At 36.9% G+C, this 21678-nt stretch overlaps 2 protein-coding genes across 3 annotated transcripts in view; one reads left to right on the plus strand and one right to left on the minus strand.

Annotated features, from left to right (window-relative positions):
* The window catches only part of LOC141656510 (transcription factor bHLH115-like), a 108219-nt gene that overhangs the window by 50674 nt on the left and 35867 nt on the right, over positions 1 to 21678 (plus strand). The gene's annotated exons all lie outside the window — the stretch shown is intronic.
* LOC141657902 (1-aminocyclopropane-1-carboxylate oxidase homolog 1-like) lies at positions 5174 to 13173 on the minus strand. The gene is made up of 3 exons (XM_074465298.1): positions 12634 to 13173; positions 5875 to 6196; positions 5174 to 5422 (listed from the first exon to the last, which is right to left on the minus strand). The coding sequence occupies exons 1-3, from the start codon at positions 13164 to 13166 to the stop codon at positions 5174 to 5176; spliced, it is 1104 nt and encodes a 367-aa protein (XP_074321399.1). The 5' UTR covers positions 13167 to 13173.

Raw genomic sequence — 21678 nt, forward strand, 5'->3', positions numbered from 1 at the left:
TACTACCTAGGTAGATGATGTAACCGGTGGTAGAAAGATAATCATGAGGATCACCTCCCCAATCCGCATCGCAAAACGCATGGAGGCACAGCGGTGTCGAGGCGGTTAATTGAATGCCAAAATGGAGTGTTCAATTGAGATAACGAAGGAGTCGCTTTAGAGCGGCCCAATGAGTCACGGTGGGATGAGTTAAAAATTGAGCTAATTTATTAACCGAAAAGGCAATATCGGGTCGGGTGAGGGAAAGGTATTGCAAACTACCAACAATGGAGCGATAGTCTGACTCATTTTCGACTGGGGCGGTGGTGTCTTTAAGTAAAGGTGGGTGGGTAAGCATAGGGGTTGACGCGGGTTTGGAATTTTCCATTTTAAATTTGACAAGAAGATCATATAAATATTTGGTTTGATTTAAATGCAATCCGGTTTTGGTTGGGGTGACCTCTATGCCTAAAAAATATGATAGAGGACCTAAGTCTTTGAGGGAGAATTTATGTGAAATTTGAGTAATAAAATTGGTGATGTGAGTTTTATTTGGTCCAGTCACTATTATATCGTCAACGTAGATTAAAACAAATAAGGTTGTGGGAATGGTGTTGAGAATAAACAGTGAGGGGTCGGATAGAGAATTTCGAAAACCTGAAGCAAGCAGGTACGTCTTTAACTCGGTGTACCATGCGCGTGGTGCTTGTTTGAGGCCGTAAATGGCCTTGTTAAGTCTGCAAACGTAAGAAGGATTAATAGAATCAATGAAGCCAGCCAGTTGACTCATAAAAACAGATTCAGTGAGTCGACCCTGCAAGAAGGCATTATTGATATCAATTTGGTGTAAATGCCACTTTTTCGTGACAGCAAGGGTGAGAATTAATCGAATCGTAGTCGGTTTGATAACAGGACTAAACGTTTCCGAGTAGTCAATCCCGGGGCGTTGATGAAAGCCTTTAGCAACAAGACGAGGCTTGTGTTGCTTGAGACTACCATCGGGGTTATATTTAAGGCGATAGACCCATTTGCAACCAACAACATTAGGAGCTTGGTGAGGTGGGACGAGAGTCCAGGTTTGATTTCGGGTGAGGGCGTCAAATTCATCAGTCATGGCTTGACGCCATTGAGGGTTAAGGAGAGCTTGTTTGGTCGTATTGGGTGTGGTGTGGGTAAGGGAGAGAGTGGCAGTTTGGGCATGTTTATTGGTTTTAAAATATTTGGGATTGGGCATGATAATGTTGTTAGAGAGGCGGGTTCGATGAATGGGTGGTGGAGGTGGAGGAGGTGGAGGCGATGGAGATGAGGCAGGGGTCGGCGAGGCAGGGAGTGGCGAATCAGGGGGCGTCGAGGCAGGGGAGATAGGGGTTGGGGTGAGCGGCTGAGTGGGGTTGAGGGTAGGGGCAGGTGGTTCCAGTGGTGGTAGGAGAGGGACGGTAAGGGTGCACCATTGACTTGGGGTGTGTAAGGGCGCAGGAGTGGAGTTCGATAGTTTTAGGTAAGGGAATTCCAGCTCGATAAAACGGACATGGCGCGAGGTATATAGGCGATTGGTTGTGGGATTAAGACAAAGATAGGCGCTTTGAGTGGTGGAGTAGCCAACGAAAACACAAGGAGCCGATTTGGGTTCGAGTTTGTGACTAGTGTAAGGTTTTAACCATGGGTAGCAAAGACAACCGAAAGGACGTAATTTGTGATAGTTAGGATGTTGACCAAAGAGGAGTTTGTAAGGAGATTGATTAGTGAGTGTTGTAGATGGAAGACGGTTTATGAGGTAGGCGGCAGTGGAGAACGCATAAGGCCAATATTTGGTTGGCATTTGGGCTTGGGTGAGTAAGGCTAGACCGGTTTCAACAATATGACGGTGTCGACGTTCTGCGAACCCATTGTGCTCGGGAGTGTGTGGTGGTGATGTAAGGTGAGTGATGCCATTGTCGAGTAGGTTGGGATTGAATTTGATGTATTCACCGCCATTATCCGAATAAAATTGTCGGATAGGACGGTTAAAATATTTTTCAATAATAGCTTTGAAGCGATGAAAGGTGGAAGCGGTGTCGGATTTATGTTTTAACGGATATAACCAAAAATAGTGGGTGAAATGGTCGACAAAGATAACATAATATTTGTATGAATCATCGGATATGATTGGCGATGTCCATACATCGGAGTATATTAAATCAAATGGTGCGTGAGACGTGAGAGTAGAAATTGAAAAGGGTAACTTATGGCTTTTGTTGATTAAGCAAGAATTACAGTGCGATAAATCGGAAATATTGAAATTAAAACTGGAATTTAATAAACGTAAAGTGGAATTGGAAGGGTGTCCTAAACGAGTATGCCACAAAATACTCGAGGATTTGTTTGCGACTAGGGCTTGAGGCGGTTTGGTGGAGGGATTCCATTGGTACGATCCATCAACAAATGGTCCTTCAAGCAGAGTTTCCCCCGTCTTGATTTCCTTAAAACAAAAAGAGGTAGAAGAGAATAAGGCATAAGCATGGTTATCGGTGCAAAATTGTGAGACAGAAATTAATGGTCGAGAAATTTTAGGAACTAAAAGAACATTGGTAAAACGTAAAACATGATTAGAGGTAGGGATAGAGAAGGAACCAAGGTGCGAGATAGACAAAGACGAGCCGTCACCGATCATAAGGTCGTCTGGTCCATCATATGGGGTGTGAAAGGCGAGTGTGTTGAGATCATTTGTGATATGGTTTGAGGCCCCACTATCAATAAGATAGGAAGTGGAGGGACCAGCGGATGTGGTGGCGGTGTGGGCAGAGGGGCGTGGTTGTCGAGGAGGGGGTGGAGGGAACACGACATTCGGGTAGTCCTTCTTGAAATCAGGACAATAACTAATAACGTGGCCATGGGCGCGACAGTATTGACAACGGCCGCGAAATGGGTTAGGATTGGAATTATTGTAGGTTTGGCCACGGTTTTGGTAATTGTGGTGATAGGCATTTTGTTGTTGGTGGTTGTGACGTGGTTGGTTGTTGTTGTTGGAGGGTGGGTGACGTGTGTTGTTGGGATGGTTGTTGTTGTAAGGCCCGGGTGTAGGCAGCGTGAGCCGAGGGTGTAAAGACGGTGTTAGTGGTTGTAGGCGGATGATGTTTAATGGTGAGTTCATGTTGAATTAATTTTTCATGGAATAATTCAAAGGAAATGGGTGAGTCACGGCGCTTGAACGGCATCGATGACGGGTCCATATAGTTTATAGTCGAGACCGGTAATGATTTGGCGGTTATATCTTGGCGTCGGTTTGGTTTGCCTAGTTGTGCTAATTGGGTGGTGCATGCTTTAATGGCAAGCATGTATTCGGAAATGGTTTTCCCGGTATGGGAAATGGTACGAAGACGATCCTTTAATTGTAGGATGTGTCCTCGGGAAGGGTTGGCATAAGTCGTGGCTAGGGTTGTCCAAGCCTCGTGGGATGTGGTTGCGTCGAGGAGGACGGGTGCGACGGCTTCATCGAGAGTGCTGCTGGGCGCCTAGGATGAGTTGGTCTTGACGGAACCATGTTTCATAGGCTGGGTTGGGTTCGTGTTGAGGGTCTGGTTTGACGGTGGTACCGGCTGGGATGATGGTTTTGGGTGGTGGCTTGGTCGTACCATCGAGGTAGGAGAAGAGGCCGAAGCCTAGGAAGAGACGGCTAATTTGATAGTGCCATGCTCGGTAGTTGGTCGGGGTTAGTTTTGTGCACGTAGGGAAGGATCTTGAGAGGAGGGGTTTGTTTGGTTCGGCGGAGTTGGGTATTTGGGTCTTTGGTGGTTGCCATGGGTATTGCGACGGTGTATAGGGCAGCGGAGATGGTGAGTAGTATAAGGATCGATGTGATTCCTGATACCATATAAAGTATATGTGAATAATAATAATAATTTGTATTGATTAAGTTGTTATTTACAAGAGGAATTACATAGATATTTATAGTACAAGAAAAGCATAACTACAATGGACGGTGTATAATTAGTTGTCTAACAATTGAAGGTGGATCATTAGTTGTCTAACAATTGAAGGTGGATCATTAGTTGGCTAACATTTGAAGGTGGATAATTAGTTGGCTAACATGTGGCAATGCTAACAATAAGCTAATATTTTACGTATGATTGAGAGCTTCCAATCTTGATAGTGGACTTGGTTGATTTGTATCTTTAACATTGGGATGGTGTAGTTTCCCTTTATAACTAGACATTTTTCAGGCCGTGTCGTACAGAGTTATTGGTTATGGTTAGGGTCAGCCGGTCAGTCATCAAATTTTTCAGGCCGTGTCGTCCATTAAGGTTTTTCGTTGCAAAATAGTCGTTTCAGGTTCTCAGATATATACATAGTGAGCGATATTATGTCTTGAAATCTAGTCGTATTAATTAAAAGCTCTCCGTAATAATCATCTTATGAAGCTAAGCATGGGGGGTTTCTGAGTGCAGGCTGAGAAAAACGAACTCCGTGAGGAGAAACTCAAACTGAAAGAGGAAAAAGTGAAAATGGAGCAAGAGTTCATGAAATTAGCGATGGGCGGTGCTCCTCCTCCTCCTCCTCCTTATACAGAAGCCTACCATGGAGGGGCAAACAAGATGGGTCTATACCCGAATTATGGTATGTATCCTCCTATGTGGCATTATTTACCACATTCGGTTAGAGACACGACTCGTGATCATGTCCTCAGGCCTCCTGCTGCTTAAAGAGGATGCTTTCACACATCCGTCCCAAGTTTTGTCTGCCTTTCTAATTTATGTAAATATTGCAAACTTATGTTGCTAGTTTTTTAAGCTATTAAGACTTGCTTATTTGATTTCGCGGTTTTTCTTTGTATATACAGACAATTATGTATTTCTACTAATAATCGTCGAAAACAATCTTACGTAACTTTACAATGGGACCGTTTTGTTAGCGGTAATGTCCGAGAAGGGCAATGGTCGCAGGTTTAAACCCCTCCGGTTTTAACTTCCCTGGCCTTGTTCCGTCTCATGTCACGCCCGTAAAACAATGTGACCAGTTACTGTAAGATATTCCATGAAATAAATAAGTATTACATTAATATTTAATTAAGTTATTTTATGGAAATTATTAGGCCTTATTTTTCATTACATGGCATTGATTTCATAGTAATACTAGCTAATTAACAGATTTATTGATGGTAGTAAATGAGGGTTTAAGAAAAGAAAAGGACCGTCTCAAACTGTAAGACGGTCTTATTCTAATTGAGCATGAAGTGGTTGCGTCCAGGTTCATCTTGTGGTTTAGAGAAGAAATGGGTGACATATTCACCCACTGTAAAATCTCTGTAGATTGGTGGGTTTTCCTCTGATAACAGCTCTTTAATGGGTCCATATTTCTTCGGTTTCGACGATAGGCCTGCGAAAAAGAAGGCAGAAGACAACCTTGGCCCAACAGGGTTGGCTTTCACTCTATGCAATACACTTATGAATTTGTCATTTGTTATCATCTGCAATATTTTGGCAAACAATTTGAAAGCGTAAGAAAATTGAACCGTTAGTCTCCGTTAAGACGGAGGTTTCCGTCTTAACTTGATCATATAAGACAAATCTGACAAACATTTCATTCAGAGGAAAAACGGTTAGATTTGAACCAGTCAGTCATTTCGGGTATGGCTGTCTTTCTTGTGTACATGTCAATATCGGGTCATTTTAGGGTGTAGATAGTTTTGGAAACTATAAGGTTCCGGTCGAATTGGGTAAGACCGAGTCTATTCGGCTTTTATATCATATTCGGGTTATTTTAGTAACCTTTTTTTTCTTGAGCATACTTGGGTTATTTTTTTTTTTTTTTTTGGTCAGCCGCTAGCTTTGGTGTGCACTAAGTAAGAAAAATATGTTATCGATCAACAGATGTAAGTTTATATGCAATTGTTTTATTTAATACGGAGTAATAAGAGACCTGAAGTAGATCACCGATGTTTATGACAAGAGCACCGGGAATAGGATGAACATCAACCCATTGATCGTCATGGCGGATTTGAAGGCCGCCGACTTGATCTTGAAGCAACACAGTGAAGAAGGAAGTATCAGTATGCTTGGGGGTGCCTATGGTCAACTCTGGTTGAGGGCATGAAGGGTAGTAATGGTACACACTTGACCAGTTCTTGTCACATTCCAATTCCTTAAGATAATCTTGTCTAAGACCAAGGGCTTCAGACATTAACTCCAGCAGTACACTGCCTAATTGAACCATATGTTTGATATGATCCAATATTGCATCCCTGAAAACACCAGAAACAACACATTTTAAGTCCTACTGGAAATAATTCTTAAATCAAGTCAGGTTTCCTAATTGTGAATACTCCCTCCTAGTCGCTCATTTCTTCCCTCTTTCCTTTTTCATGTTAGTCGGATTTTCTTCCTTCTTTCTTTTTATGAAAAGGTTTGTGTGGTCCAAATTGATTTGCATGTGGGGTAGAGTAGTTCGTGTGGTTCAAAATCATTTCTTTATTTTTTATACAAAATGGAAGGGGGAAGAAATGAGCGACTAAGAGGGAGTATTTGTTTTACATTAGGAAAAAGGTTTTTTTTGTCAAAAACTACCTTATATTTAGGGGTATTTATAAAAAGACTACCTTACACTATTTTTCTTTTGTTTTCAACTACCTTTGTTTTCTTTATTTTTCTTCAATAACTACCTATGCTGAAAATCCGAAGAGATTTGGCCAGTTTAATGACATTAGCGTATCCAACATGACTCTGTTAACATCATACAACTATTATCAACTACGACCAACTTGCAATTTAACTTCAAACATGCAAAACTTATGTTTATATACTTCAATAATAACTACAAATATTCAATAAAGTAAAGTGTAAGTACATCTTGACTTCTCCGAAATCGGGCCTACGTAAGATTAAATTAAGAAAAGAGTCTTATGAGATACGAAGTACATTAATGACGGAAAATTGACCAAATATGGCTATACTCTTGGGGCTTGTTTGGTTGCCCATAGGAAGATGAAATTCCAAGGAAATAAAATTCACATGATTTTTCAATTCACATGAATTGAAAAAATGTTGTTTGTTTGGGATATGGGAACTCAATTCATGTGGGAAGTCTCACTTACCTAGAGGGGGCTAGGTAAGTGACTTCCTACATTATGTAGGAATTGGGTAACCAAACAAGACCTCATTTTTGCACTTCCTAGGAATTTCCAATTCACATGAATTTGGAAGGCAACCAAACAACCCTTTGGTATAGGTAGTTATTGAAAAAAATAAAGAAAACAGATATACTTAAAAGCAACAAAAAATAATATAAAATAGTTTTTTTACAAATAACTCTAAATCAATCAATACATATATATAAAGCAGAAATTTTTCGAGCGATATTAGAGAGTCCAATTTTTTTAGAAATCCTATACTTTAAAGAAAAATTTAATAAATTATTCTAATAAGAGTAGATTTCTAAAAAAAATATTAAATTTATAAAATTATCCTAATACGACTAGATTTCTTAAAAAAACAAATTTTATTTAATTTTATATCCTAATATAAGTAGATTGAATTTATTAAATCGCACACATATATGTAGATTTTAGTGATTATAAATTTATATGTAATTGTGAGTAACAACTTCTCATTTTATTTTAAGTTGAAAATGAACTAAAATGTCATTCAATGTATCCTAATAAAAGTAGATTTATAAATAAATAAAAAACAAAAAAAAATTATCCTTATAAAAGTAAATTTCTTAAGAACAAAGCAAATTTTATTTAATTTTATCCTAATATAAGTAGAAAACAAATTTCATTTAATTTTATCCTTATATAAGTAGATTAAATTTATTAAATCGCACGCATATATATAGAGTTTAGTGAGTATAAAGTTATAAGTAATGGTAACTTTAACTTCTTTTTCTATCTTAAGTTGAAAATGAACTAAAGTGTTATAGGAGGCAGTTTAGTACTTTATATTCCACGAGTATTTGTGATATTGGCATAGTGTTTTTCCAGTGAATTTCTTTTGTAGGAGAAAATAATATAGGGAGAGGATTTGTATGATTAACAATATTGAAAACACCTTTAAATTTTGAGTTTCTAAAACGTTTATTTGACTACTCTACGTTGTTTTATGTTAAGACTGGTAAAGCAAGGACCAGTTGTTGTATCAATAGGAACCACATTATCATTATCATTATCATATACGGAGTACTATAAAATGCAATTGTTCCTTCAAATTACCAAATATATATTGATGAAACAAGTGTGTAAATGAGTAATAATGTATGCCGACAATTGTTCCTATTTAGAGTCTACAAAAATGAGTATTAGCTTGAAATAATTTCGTATATCTAGGTTATAGGTACAAGATTTATGTTAATAATTACACACTAATGTTTAGTTCATTTAAAAAATTACACAAATTCTCAATTAAGGTGGACACTATCCATCTTAAGCTTAAAACGGGTCAAATATATACCAAATCACATGACAAATTGCTTAGAAAATGTCAAATTTTTTGTCTTTATTACCATCATGTGGTAGTCTTTGACCTGTTTTAAGATTTAAGACGGATATTCCATCTTAAACAAGACGTACTTTTTCAATCTTAAATATTCCGTAAGTAATCGTACGGTGACACAAATTTTTATCTGGTCTTGAACTACTATAATATGATGGCTTGAGCTTCAAAATTAATTTTCACTAGAACCTCCAAAGAAAAACAAATAGTTACCTTTTCTAACCAATAAAAAATTAGAGTATACTTAGTGTAAGATAATAGTTTATTCATTCCATTTTTATTGTTTTATTTTCATTTTGAAAAAATTAAGAAATATAGGTGATATTACTACTCTATCTCTTAATTAAGAAGAAGGGGGAGAATGTCATCTTAATAGAATGAGTAATAGTATAAGATTAGGGGTAATAGTAATAGTCCATCGATTTTATCATTATCAGGGGATGGTTGATTTGGGATAAATTTTGGAGAAAAAAGGTCAATAAAAATAGAATGAGTGGATTATTTAATGCTCCGTATGAGACTATAGTGACGTTTATGTGCATAACATCCTACTTTTGCCGACCATTTTCAAGTTATGTTAGCAAATCCAATATTTGCAAACTACTTAAACATAAATGACAGTATAAAACTATAAATAAATACCACGTATATGAGTTTTGGGTAGAGGTATAATTTTGAAGTGCCCTAACCATGTTAGACGTTGATCTGATCCTACTACTAAGTCAGGACTTATTACTACTACGTATATAATTTAGTTTAAGTGGACTATAATACAAATTTGACTCCTAATTCTATAAATAATCTTGTATTACATTATTGATGTATACCAATAAGGTAATTATATTAGTGCATTGAAATAGTATGCCAAATGCACAATTCGCTTAAAATTTCGAAAGATAAACTATTAAGTACGGTGTATATAATAGAAGAGGAGAACCAGAGTGAGTTCTAATGTTTAAAAGAATTGATATGATTTGTTAACTTTCGGCCAACCTTAAATTTGTAATCAAAAATAATATATTCAGCAAGTCACGGAAAAAAAATCAGCATTTGGCAGAAACTTTTCGAGCGATATTAGAGAGTCCTAACTTTTTTAGAATTCCTATATATAAAATAACTTTCATATAAAATTATTATCATTATCCTAATAAGTGTAGATCTAACTTTTTCCTCTTAATAATTTATGAGAAAATTATCCTAATCGAAGTAGATTTAATAATTTATGAGAAAATAATCCTACTAGAAATAGATCAATTATTTATGAGAAACATAATACTAATAGAAGTGGATCTAACAATTTATCTATTATTCTTTGTTAAAATAATAATAGGAAAATAACTTTATAAAGAATATTTATTTTAGAAATATTTATAACGTATAAAAGGTGATATAATAAACGTATAAAAGTGTTAAAATTGCATATTTTATAAACATACAATTACTATTGTGAGAAAAAAAAAAAAAAAAAGAGATCCAAATTTTTTACATATTAAAATATTCTCCAAAATCTAAGTTGTTCGACTTTAACTACTTAGTGAAACCCGTGTATTAATAAAGATAATTTTATTTTAATTTTTTTTTGAATATTTAAAAGATTTACAAAATATTCGAGTTGTTAATTATAACCAAACCCCTAATTATCTTCCAAAAACCATAAGAAAAAGCTGATTTTTATTTAAAAAAAATACTCCAGAAAAAGTAACATGTCATAATAGGAAAAAGAAGTAAGGAATGACATTTACTTAGCATTTGGCTTTTACAATGGCGGCGGGAGGAGAAATTTTTTTATAATGACAATATTAGAAATAAACAACTTCAACGGTGGCATGAAATAGTTTTAATTCTGGATATGATTAGATAACCAATAATATTCACATAAGATTAAAAAAAATTGAGCTATCATTAAAAAATATTAAATAAGTCTCATATCGATTTTGTCAAGCCAAAAATTTAAATACAAATGAACAAAGTCAAGAATTACAATTTTATACGGGACTAATAATCCAAGAACCAGCTAACTATGATTTTATGAATGAATATTAAATATATAGAAAAAGTGTGCGGACTATATATAATCTGTTATTATATCACCGAATTTTTTCTTCAAACTGGTTTCAAATTCATATCAAATCCATAATAGACGTTAAAATTGTATTGAATTGCCAAATATACAAAATTATTCGGTTACATCAATTTTTACTTTCTAAATTCCAATTCATATATGTATTTTTATTCACTTAATTATTTACCGCAGTTTGCGTATGGTTGGTTATTACTATGTCACGCACTGATTGTATATTTAAAAGTGCAATAATTTTTGCAGTAGCTTTTCATAATTTTTTTTTTGAAAATTTCATTTTGGTGCCCCGAGGTTTGGGTTAATTCCACTTTAGTGCCCTGAGGTTTGCATAATTCCACTCTGGTGTCCTGAGGTTTCGACTACTTCCCACTTTGGTAACCCGAGTTTTGAAAAAAAAAATCCTTTTTTTTGTTAATGGTTAACTATGAGGTATCACATATGAGTTTAGTTGAATATAAGGAACTGCTTAGTGTAATAAATTAAGTTAAAATAAAGACAACTAATTGCATAAATATTGGTTATGAAGTGAAACAATTGTACATATATAATTAGTAATTTGAAACCATTTTCTTAAAATTGAAACTCTTTTTTGAAAATTTGTTCATTTTGTTATTATAAATAAAGAGTAGAACAATAATGTAAGATAATGATACTTGATTTTGTTGATAGACAAAATTTCAAATAAACAAAAATGAGTTATAATTTTAATAAAATTAATCTAAAACTAATCAAGATTAACAGTAGTATCCTAATACCCTACATTCCTACTCCCTCCAATCCACACAAAACTCTTCATTTGCTTTTTGGAGGTCACATTGGAAAGTTTATCATTAATTCACTCAAAAATATATCACACATCTACAAAATTAGATGTCGTATTATATATTTCGCATGAAGTTCATAAGGAACAACTGGTCTTTAATGGTAGATAGCCAAAAACAAGTTTATTGTTTAGAGATCTAACAAAAATCCTCCAAACAGTTTACATATATAATTGAGATACCTGTTGTTTTGCGTACCACCATTCAACATTTACACTGTCGTATGCTTACAAAATGGAATATATTGGTAGATGTTGTAAGTTAATCTAATTTGTGAATCTTATAAAAGTCAGTCTGAGTTATCACGTGTTCATTTTAAGGAATTAAACCACATTTTTGAGAATGACGTTTAAATTGACTAAAATCAGTGGTGCGTACAACAATAAAAATAGGTAATTACATAATATAATTAACGTAAACAAAAAAAAGTAGCTTTTATGTTAAATGGACCGATGATCCATTAATAATCAACTAAATCAACACAATAGTTTCGTGTGTTCCGATTTTCAACATAGTTAGGCCTTTTTTTTTTATCAACTTAATAGAATTCTACTATCAAATCATGACAATGTAAATTAAACCAACGTTTGCAATCTATTGTTCAACAAATTCTTAGAACATTCAGCATGCATATTGTAAAAGATGATCCTAATGGAAGCCTCATGCATTCTATGTAATAGAATCACATATATTTTTGAATTGTTGTTTAGAGACTACTAATTTGATTGGAATTCAGTATGGATTTGATTTTACGATAAGTATATAGACCAAAACACTCTTAATTGTAGATAGTCAAGGTAAACTTATACTATAAGAGATCTAACATTTTCTCTAAACACACTAAATGTAGATAATTATGATACATGTTGCTTTACGTAACACCATTTAATTTTACGTTGTTGTTATAGGTTAAAATAATTTGTAAAACTCATAAAGGTTTGTCTCAATTATTAAGGGCGGTTCATTTGGTAAGCTTTGGTAATTGTATTTAATTAAAAACCAGTTATGCCTATAACAATAATGAAAAAATCAACTACATACACTTACAATGTTACTTGATGTTTTACAACTGAAATGATAACTATTAAATGACAAAACTTATATGATAAAAGCACTAATAGTTCATTGATGATCAACTACACCAATCACGAACTTTTATTTATCAATGATTTAAACAAAATAGAACTTTTTTTTATCAACTATAGAATATATTTATACAGATGATTTTAATGGGAGCCCCGTGCATCGCACGGGCTTTTCAACTAGTATAAGAATAAAACTCAAAAATTACCTGCAAATAGGTGGTAATAGTCCTGGATCAAGTTGACCGGTAAAAGCGGTGTTAATAGTAAGACTATCCCTCCAATAAGCATGTTTCGACGTAAAAAGATCAAAATTACTGTCGTAAACAACTTGTTTGTTGGTGTGCACATCTCTACCATAATATTCCATCTTAGCCTCAACATCCTGTTCATGAAACATCTTAACCATCTCAAGCATCTTCTCAATAACATTAAAAGGAATCCCATGATTTATAACTTGGAAAAATCCCCATTTCGCTGATGCATTCTCGATTTGTTCGACTAATTCTCGACGAGAGTTGTTGTTGGTATGAATTTTTGCAAGATCAATGACAGGAAGAACAAGTTTGTTCATATTTTGAGGTTTCGAGTCCTCTGATATCTCTTCGAGAGGCCGAATGAATATTTTTGGAATGGTTTTTACGCCGCTGTCCACCAGTCCTTTAACTCCTCTTTTCGTGTTGTCGAATTCCCGAAGCTCCTTCTCACGGTCATATTTAGTTTGGGTTCCATTGATGGACATTACTGAGTTTCCTGACATTTTACCTGGATAACAAAAACACATATATTCCATTACTTTGATTTGTTTAATATTATGGAAAATGAAAGAGCGTCACTCGGTGACATCCAATTTGGGCGCCACTCTCTCACATGGGGTGAGTGGGGACCCCTTCAATTAAAAAGGGTTGTGAGAGGGTGGCACCCAATTTAGGCGTCACCCGGTGACGCCCTATCACTATCAATATGCATGGTAGGTTTGTTATTATGAGTATATTTTAACTCGATTTGTTATTATACTCCGTACTTCTTTTTTCCATTTTTTAACTTTTTAAAATATATAGTAATTAAAAGTAAATAACTTAGAAAAATTGTAATTATAAAACACAAATAATACCATCCAGAATATTACTCTCTCCAATCCTCTATTTCTTCCTCTTTAGTTTGGGCACAAGGATTAAGAAATGGAGTATTATATTGATAAAAAGTTGGTGGGGGTTTGGTAATAGGGGAGATGGATGAATAATTAAGAGTTAAATAATGAATTGTGGACCACAAATATTAAAGTAAGGAATAAAATAGGATTAAAAGAGTTGGGTGTAGGGATGACAATGGACCGGATATGGATAGGGTCTGATTGGATCCAGATCCATATCCGCCACACCTACGTTGGATCCATATCCGACCCATATCCGGTAGATCCAAATTTTCCAGATCCATATCCAGATCCATTTTCAAATAAGTGGATCCATATCCAACCCATATCCACGGGGTCCGAAAAATTAGGATCCATATCCTACCCATCAGGGTCCGGATCCGCGGATCTGGATAGTGTCCAGGATCCGTTGCCATCTCTAGTTGGGTGGGGTGTGGTAATAGGAGAGATGTATGAATAAAATAAGAGTAAAAAGTTACCAAAAATAGAAAGGGGAAGAAAACCCAAATAACCGTTTTAGAAAATAGAGAAGAATATGGTGAATTGGAGAGAGTATAATTTAAAAATAAATCTAGTTTAAAATAAAATAAAAATGATAACTAAAATAAAATAATTTTTTATCCCCGCCTAACTAAAAACTAAATTGGCCCGTATCGTGTCAAACTTTGGGTTAAAACATGAAATGGGGTTGTGCCTACGGACACAAGTCACAATATAAGGAATGTTCTATTCTAAAATCAACTGATAATAGGAGTAGTAAGTAGTTCTATTGAAAGTAGTATAGTCTCTCTTTTTTCAACAATGTGAAACACTCATATATATGTGAGTTTATAGCAAATTTTCATTTAAGACGGAAGTATCCGTCTTAAATGACAAGTGGGTACTAATTGACCCACTTTAACCTTAAGAAAGAGGGACTTATTGCACATGTGATATTGTGATGTCCTTCAAAACCATGGGAGCTCACCGAAATGGAAATTAACGAATCCTCAAAAAGGCACCGATGGCATAATTTGAGCTAGCCCAGTTAAATACGAACCCAGGGTGAAACCATGGGTGCTCATCATTGGAGTGGGATATTCACTGATGGCATAATTTGGCCCAGTTACGTTCGAAACTCAGGCAAAAATTATGGGCTTTGTTACCATGATAGAATATAAATTGTGCTTAGCTCTTACTCGAACCGAGGAGAGACGGACCACTAAAAAACACAAGGAAAGTTTCATACTAAAATCAATTGGCAATAGGAGAATTAACCCCATAGTTATAAAGTTATACAATTTCTGTTTCTTCGACAAACACTCACATGTGGCTAGTGGTGGAGCTAGGGGGCTAGCAGGGGCGGTCGCCACCCTGACGGATGAAATTTTCGAAGTTTTTAGTTAAATTTTTCGAAATTTCCCCTAAAATTTTTTGCCCCCTAAATTCAAATCCTGGCTCCGCCACTGTATGTGACTATATGGGTTTAAATTCCAACACTCTGTACAGTGGTGAAGCGTTTGAAAATTTCAATATTTTTAGTTAAAATTTTCGAATTTTTACGAGTCCCCCTTATAATATTACCCTTTTGCCCTTGCTGAAAATTTTCGCCGCTGACGTAAAATCCTGGCTCCGTCACTGACTCTTATGTATTAACAGCAAATTAAATATAATAGGAAAGGCGAACTACATACGTCTTACACTCCTTAGAATCAAAATTTTTTGAAACATTGGCAAAAAGTTATTAATAAATATACTTCTTCCGTCTTAATCATTTGTTTACTTTTATTTAAAATATCAAAAAAATAAAAATAAATAAATGAATGAAGGGATAGATGGATAGATGGAGGGAGTAAGCGAGTATTTTCACACCCACCAAACATAATATGACATTGATGAATATTTTCATACTGAATACTCCATATTTTAATAATATAACATGCATTGATAATATATTCTAACTTTAATATAGTGGTATTAAAACTCAGTATTTTTGAATAACGCTATCTTATAACATGCTCATGTGTAATTTGTTTTCCTAAAAGGAGGTTGAAATTGTAAATAGATAGCATAGATAGGTTAGTACGTACCCAAATCTTGAGTAGTTTATGACAAATAATAGAAGAGAAAACACTTTGTAGTAGCTTAATAAAATAATGTTGGACTTTATTTTGTGTGTCTAAATCTATCAATTTGTTAATCTATTTATAGTTACCATCTACGTGTTCTCGATTCTGACAAATAAAATAATGTTGGACTTTATTCTTCTTAAAGTTTCTACGATTTTGAACTTTCCAAAATTTCATGCATGATGTAAGCAACTTATGACAATTTAAGAAAATTATAAATTTTAGAATGAGACAATCTTGCAATATGAGACCATCATTTTTCTAGAAAACATCATTTCTTTTTTTTCTTTTTCAAAAAAATCAACAGAACTAATTTAGTGCGATACATAATAGAGAAAAAAGAAATTTCGTGGGTCGCTCACCTTATCATGTGAGAGATATTTCAATAACGTTATTGAGAAACCGTCTCTCTGGAGTTTTTATGAAAAACCATTCATTTATTGATATTAATAAAAGAATAAAATTTATACAAATGCACCGTCTTACACTATGAGACCGACTCACACAATAACTATTGTAAGAAAATACTCCTTATTAGTCTATAGATTTGAATAAAGCTTTCAGGATAACAGAGATTATTCATTGTTCAATATTAATGAAAGTTCACCGTTTTGAAATAGTTGGAAGTCATAGAAATTAGGTCATTGATGAGCGATTACCATATGTTTTCAATTAGTGAAACTAGTCGTTTCTCGTTTGTTCAAAGTTGTAAAACCTTGTTTGCTTGATTAATTCATGATTGTAGTTTACAATATTTTTATAGGCACTGAATACATATGAGGCCGTGTTTAGTTAGAACTTTTAAAATGAATTGGAATAAAATTAACTAATTTTAAGTGTTTGTGTAAGATTTTAAGATGCAGTTAAACATACTAGCTATACACCCAAATTTCTAACTACATTCCATCCAAATATGATAGGAGTGATATAGCTGTGTGGCTAAAAATAATTTGTAAAATGATGATTAATAAGAGATTTATAAGTCTCTTATAAACGGTTTTACAATAAAACAATGTACTCCCTCCAATTCGCAATAAACTTCCTTATGTCTTTTCCGTCTATTCACAATAACTTCTCTATTTTCTTTTTTGGTAAGTGTTTGTGTGGTCCAAATTTAATTGTATGGTGGGGTAGTGTGTTTGTGTGGTCCAAATTTAATGATGATTAATAAGAGATTTATGATAGGAGTGATATAACTGTGTGTTTCCTTAATTTTTTTGTCAAAATAAAAAGGGAGTTTATTGTGAATAGGAGGGAGTATAACCTAGTATTCCCGTGTTCGATTCCAATTGCACTGTTTTTTCGTGCATTGATTACCCAAAAGTGGGAGGATGCATTCACACTTGTCATTCTCTTTTACCTGTGTGCATTGACTACCCAAAAGTGGGAGGACGCATTCACACTTGTCATTCTCTTTTGTCTCTTGTCAAAGTTTTGACAACATGTAAGTATAGTTTCATTTTGTTCTTCAACAATACTTGTGAAAGTATAAGACTCAGCTGCACATAAACATCAGCAACAACCAGTCATCATCATCCCCTACTCCATCCTCTTCCTCAAATATTATCACACCAAAGTTCCAGATGCTTCTAGAAGTAGTCATAGCTGTAAATATCTGTAACAAACTCGTAACAAACTTTGACTTCCATAACCGCTTTGACTATAGTTGTTAGATTGTATATAAACCTTCATCCTGTACATTGCTCATTAAGTTAATACAATACACAAACATTTTATTTACATTTTCTCTCATTCTCTTACTTGCTTAAGCTTGATTGTTCATCAATGGCGTATTGCTCTACCATTGTTGTGCTCACTTTGCTACCTTTTCACATGGTATCAGAGCAGGACTAGTTCCTGTTTCTGCATATCGTTCTTCCGCATTGTTTACTCTGTTTTTCTTACTTTTCTTTCTTCTTCTTTCATTTCAATTGTTTACATTTTGTTTCATTAATCACAAAATCCTAAAAATTCACAAAATTCATACAATTCACAAAAACAAATGACGAAGTCAAGCGAGACTCCATCTGATGATCTTGCTTATAGCAATCCTTACGATGATCCACTTTTTTGTCAAATTTTGATCATGCGAACATGACGTTGACTAATACGCTCTTTAATGGCGTCAATTTCATCTCCTGGCGTAAAGGTGTAGCAATGGCGCTCGGTCGAAGAACAAGTTAGGGTTTCTCACTTTGGAGTTATTGCGATTCTATTTGTTGATTCTTGAAGTATCCTTCGTGGTTGGATGTGACAACATGATTTGTTAGCTCTTGAACTCTATTTCTCCGCAGATTAAGGAAGGATTCCTCTCTTGTAAATCTGCAAAGCTGTTGTGGACAGATATCTGTGAGCCTTATGGTCAATCGAATGCTCCACGATACAGAGACTTCCATTCTTCCCTCTTCTCAACAGTAAAGTCGAAAGCAGCCTGAAGCTTGTCCCGCTCCTCCCATGACTTAGCGGCGTCGGCCTCATGACCTCAACCTTGGCCCTCTCGGCTAGGACCGCCTTCTCGGCATCCTCCCGAGCTTTCGCTCGGTGAGGAAATCATTTCGGCGGCTGAAGTCCTTCTTCGCCTTCTCGGCCTCTTGCTTAGAAGCATCAAGCTCAAGCCTAAGCCGTTCAAGCGCGGGAGCCGCCTCGGCCATGAGTTTTTCTTGCTCCATAATGTGAGCACGGCTATTTCATTCCACTTCGCATGACTTCTGCACAATCTTGTGCCCTCCGCCACAATCTGAGCGGAGGAAATCTTCAGTGATAAGGAGTCGACGGTGACGTTTTGATTGCCCGTCTGCACTGGCCGCTTCTCCAATTGCCGTTCAGTAAGAGGGACAGCCGGCATCGGTGGATCTACAAAAAATTCAGACAAAGCATCAATGTCAACATTCATTGACATATCAGAGAGCCTGTCATCAGGAATGCCTAAAGAGCCCGCTAGATCTGAGCCATAGGAGAGATCCGTACCAGCCTTGGCCTTCTTGGTTGGAGGCCCCTTTTCTTTACCAGCCTCAGCAGCCGCAACGGCAGACGCTGTCGCCTTTCTCTTACGTAAAAGAGGAGATTCCTCCGCAACGGTGACATCATCCTCAACGTCGACGACCACCACCTGCTCCGGACGCAAAGGCTGCTCCTTTTGGATTACGGGGATTGAAGGTTGAGTCGGGGTTGACGCCGTTGCCGCTGTGGACGTTGTCTTTGGTTTCCGCCGCGGCACTTTACCGGCAATCTTCGCCTGGGCCGCCGTCACATCCAATCCCTTCAACTGCTGCTCCATGAGTTCGTTTGGGGCCGGTCTGCGATCACGTGCCGCGGCCTTAGGATGCAACTCAACAACTCTCTTGTTCTCGTCAAGTCCCAACCTCTCGAGGACGTCAACGGACAGTTCCAGGCCAAAGCGGTCTGCAAAGGAAACGAAGCAAGAGTTAAGTAAAAGAAGTAAATCAAAGTTCAAAAACAGAAACATTAAAAGCAGAGATGGGCCTCACACCGACCCTACTCACCCTGTTCGAGGGCCGGTATGAGGCCGGCGTGTGAGCGACTCATCACGAAGAATGATCTGCGTCGGGGGCATCCATCCCTTCAGCGTCCCATCCTTCTCAGCCTCAAACAACTTCAATGCCCGCCTTTCGTCCTCATTGAGATGGACTCTCAAGGCGTCCATCTTAAGCTTATTCCGGGAGACATATTTCTCACGCTCCCCCCGACTCTCACACCGCAAATTGACACGGTGCTGGAAGGACCGGGGCAGTGGATAATCCTCCGGAACCTCAACGTACACCCACCGCCCCTTCCATTCCTTGCAAGAAGTCAGCTTAGGCACGGTGATATAACCCGGCTCAGTCTGTATGCTATACCACCCCGTGCCACCTTGGACATTCTGCCAAAGGTGGCGAAGCCGACGGAACAAGTTAACCGTTGGAACCTCCCCCTTAAAGAGGCTGTAATACTCCGTATTTATAAGTCTTGGGGTACTCTATCGAGTAGCCCTTACTCTGTCGAGTAAGGGTAAGTTGCGAAATAAAATAGTTTCTGACCTGTTGGGTACTCGATCGAGTAGCTGGGGTACTCGATCGAGTAAGAGGGTACTCGATCGAGTACCTTAGGTACTCGATCGAATGTCCGGTTTTACGGGGAGTTTTCTCGGGTTTTGTTAATTATGCGATTAAGGTATTTAAACATAGTCGTCATTGTTTTAAATCACTTTTACAAAACCTAAAACCCTGTTTAAGAGAGAAAGCAACCAGTTCATCTTCCTAATCGCATTCTTAGCAATTCCCGGAGTTCAGACGGTCAGTTCTTGTCGTTATTCGTATCGTTGAGTTCCTTGCGTCGAGGGTAAGCTTTTAATATAATTTTTATAGTGTTTTGTTAAGTTTGGTTAAACCTTAATTTAGAGATTGGGGGTTTTGTGTGTAGTATGTGATGTGTAGCCTCTATGTGTTATATGATAGGAGGAGGGTTCGTAGAAGAGGCTTTTTGATACAACTGTTGATACCGTCTGACTGTTGTGCTTTCCAGGTAGGATTTCCTACTCAGTATTAGTCCCATAATGGGATATTGGTGATGTGTTGTATTTGGTTGTTTGATATGATGATTGTATTGTGTTTGTGGTTGTGATTCTTTGTTGATGGTTCTCGAGATGCGTTCGGTGAGTGGGGTCACTTGCGGGAGTGACTTCACGCTCTAGTTTCGCCCTTCGTGGAACCCGCCACGGAAGGGGATGTGCACATTAATGGACGGGGTTATCGCTCGGTATGATGAGCGGGGCTTAGGTGGGAACGGCTGCGGTCCCCCTGGCGCGTGGCTGGTCCGGTGGACAGTCGATATTGAGATGATGGGAATTGGTTGGTGGTGTGTGTGTGTGTGTGTGTGACAGTTCAGCTGTCTGTTTGTCTTATTATTGTTATCTATATTGATTGTGTGATTAGTACTGACCCCCGGTGTTGTTTTGTAAACCTGCGGTGATCCATTCGGGGATGGTGAGCGGATATTGAGCGAGTATTGAGATGAGTCTTGGGATAATTTGGGATGCCACGTCATGATGATAGGAGTCTTCCGCTGTAGCCTTTAGTTTATTTACATTTCAGTTAGAACAGTCATTTGAGAATAATGTATCGCACTTTTAGTTGGTTTCATAGATTGTAACTATTCGTTAAACTATTTATAATAAACGTTGTTTCTTTATTGTTGTTTGATTATCATTGCCTCGGGTAACCGAGATGGTAATGTCTTCATACCTGAGTGGTTCTGGTAAGGCACTTGGAGTATGGGGGTGTTACAAATGGTATCAGAGCGACGATCCTGAAACCTTTAACCAATGAACTTAATGAACATAGGGAGTCAATTAAAATGAACCCGGGGTAAAAGTTGTGGGAGCTAGTGCAAAGGCTTGGGAGACGTCCTAAAGTCGCAGGGGTCGCCCTACAACTTTGAACCGGTCACATGGGGGAAGTGTTTGTCGAGTCGTATGTGTGTTTGGTTAACTTGTTTACAAATGTGATGGAATGTGTTGATTGTTGGATGTTCGAAGTTGGAAGTTGAGAAGGTGAAAGAAAAGTGATGATATATAGAAACTGTTGATGAAATGATAGCATGTTGAATGTTTTACAACGTGGCAATTAATAGCATGATGAAATGATCTCGTAGATATAGAAAGGATGTGTAGCATGATTGTTATGATATATATAATAAGTGATTTATAAAGCTTAACATGTTAGCATATGACATAACATGCGGGTAGCTCTTACGAATTAGTGTTACTCGATCGAGTGGGACCGACTCGATCGGGTGGGTTTAAAGCGATTTTGAGTCAGAATCGAGTTTTGGGGCACTCGATTGAGTAACTAGGGGTACTCGATCGAGTAGAGGGTCACTCGATCGAGTAGCCTAGATACTCGATCGAGTAGGTAGAAGATCGAAGGTCTGTTTGGATCGAAGTTTGGGTACTCGATCGAGTACGTGGGGCACTCGATCGAGTTGCCCGTTACTCG

The sequence above is a fragment of the Silene latifolia genome, chromosome 5 (genome assembly GCF_048544455.1).
Source record: "Silene latifolia isolate original U9 population chromosome 5, ASM4854445v1, whole genome shotgun sequence".
Classification (NCBI taxonomy): domain Eukaryota; kingdom Viridiplantae; phylum Streptophyta; class Magnoliopsida; order Caryophyllales; family Caryophyllaceae; genus Silene; species Silene latifolia.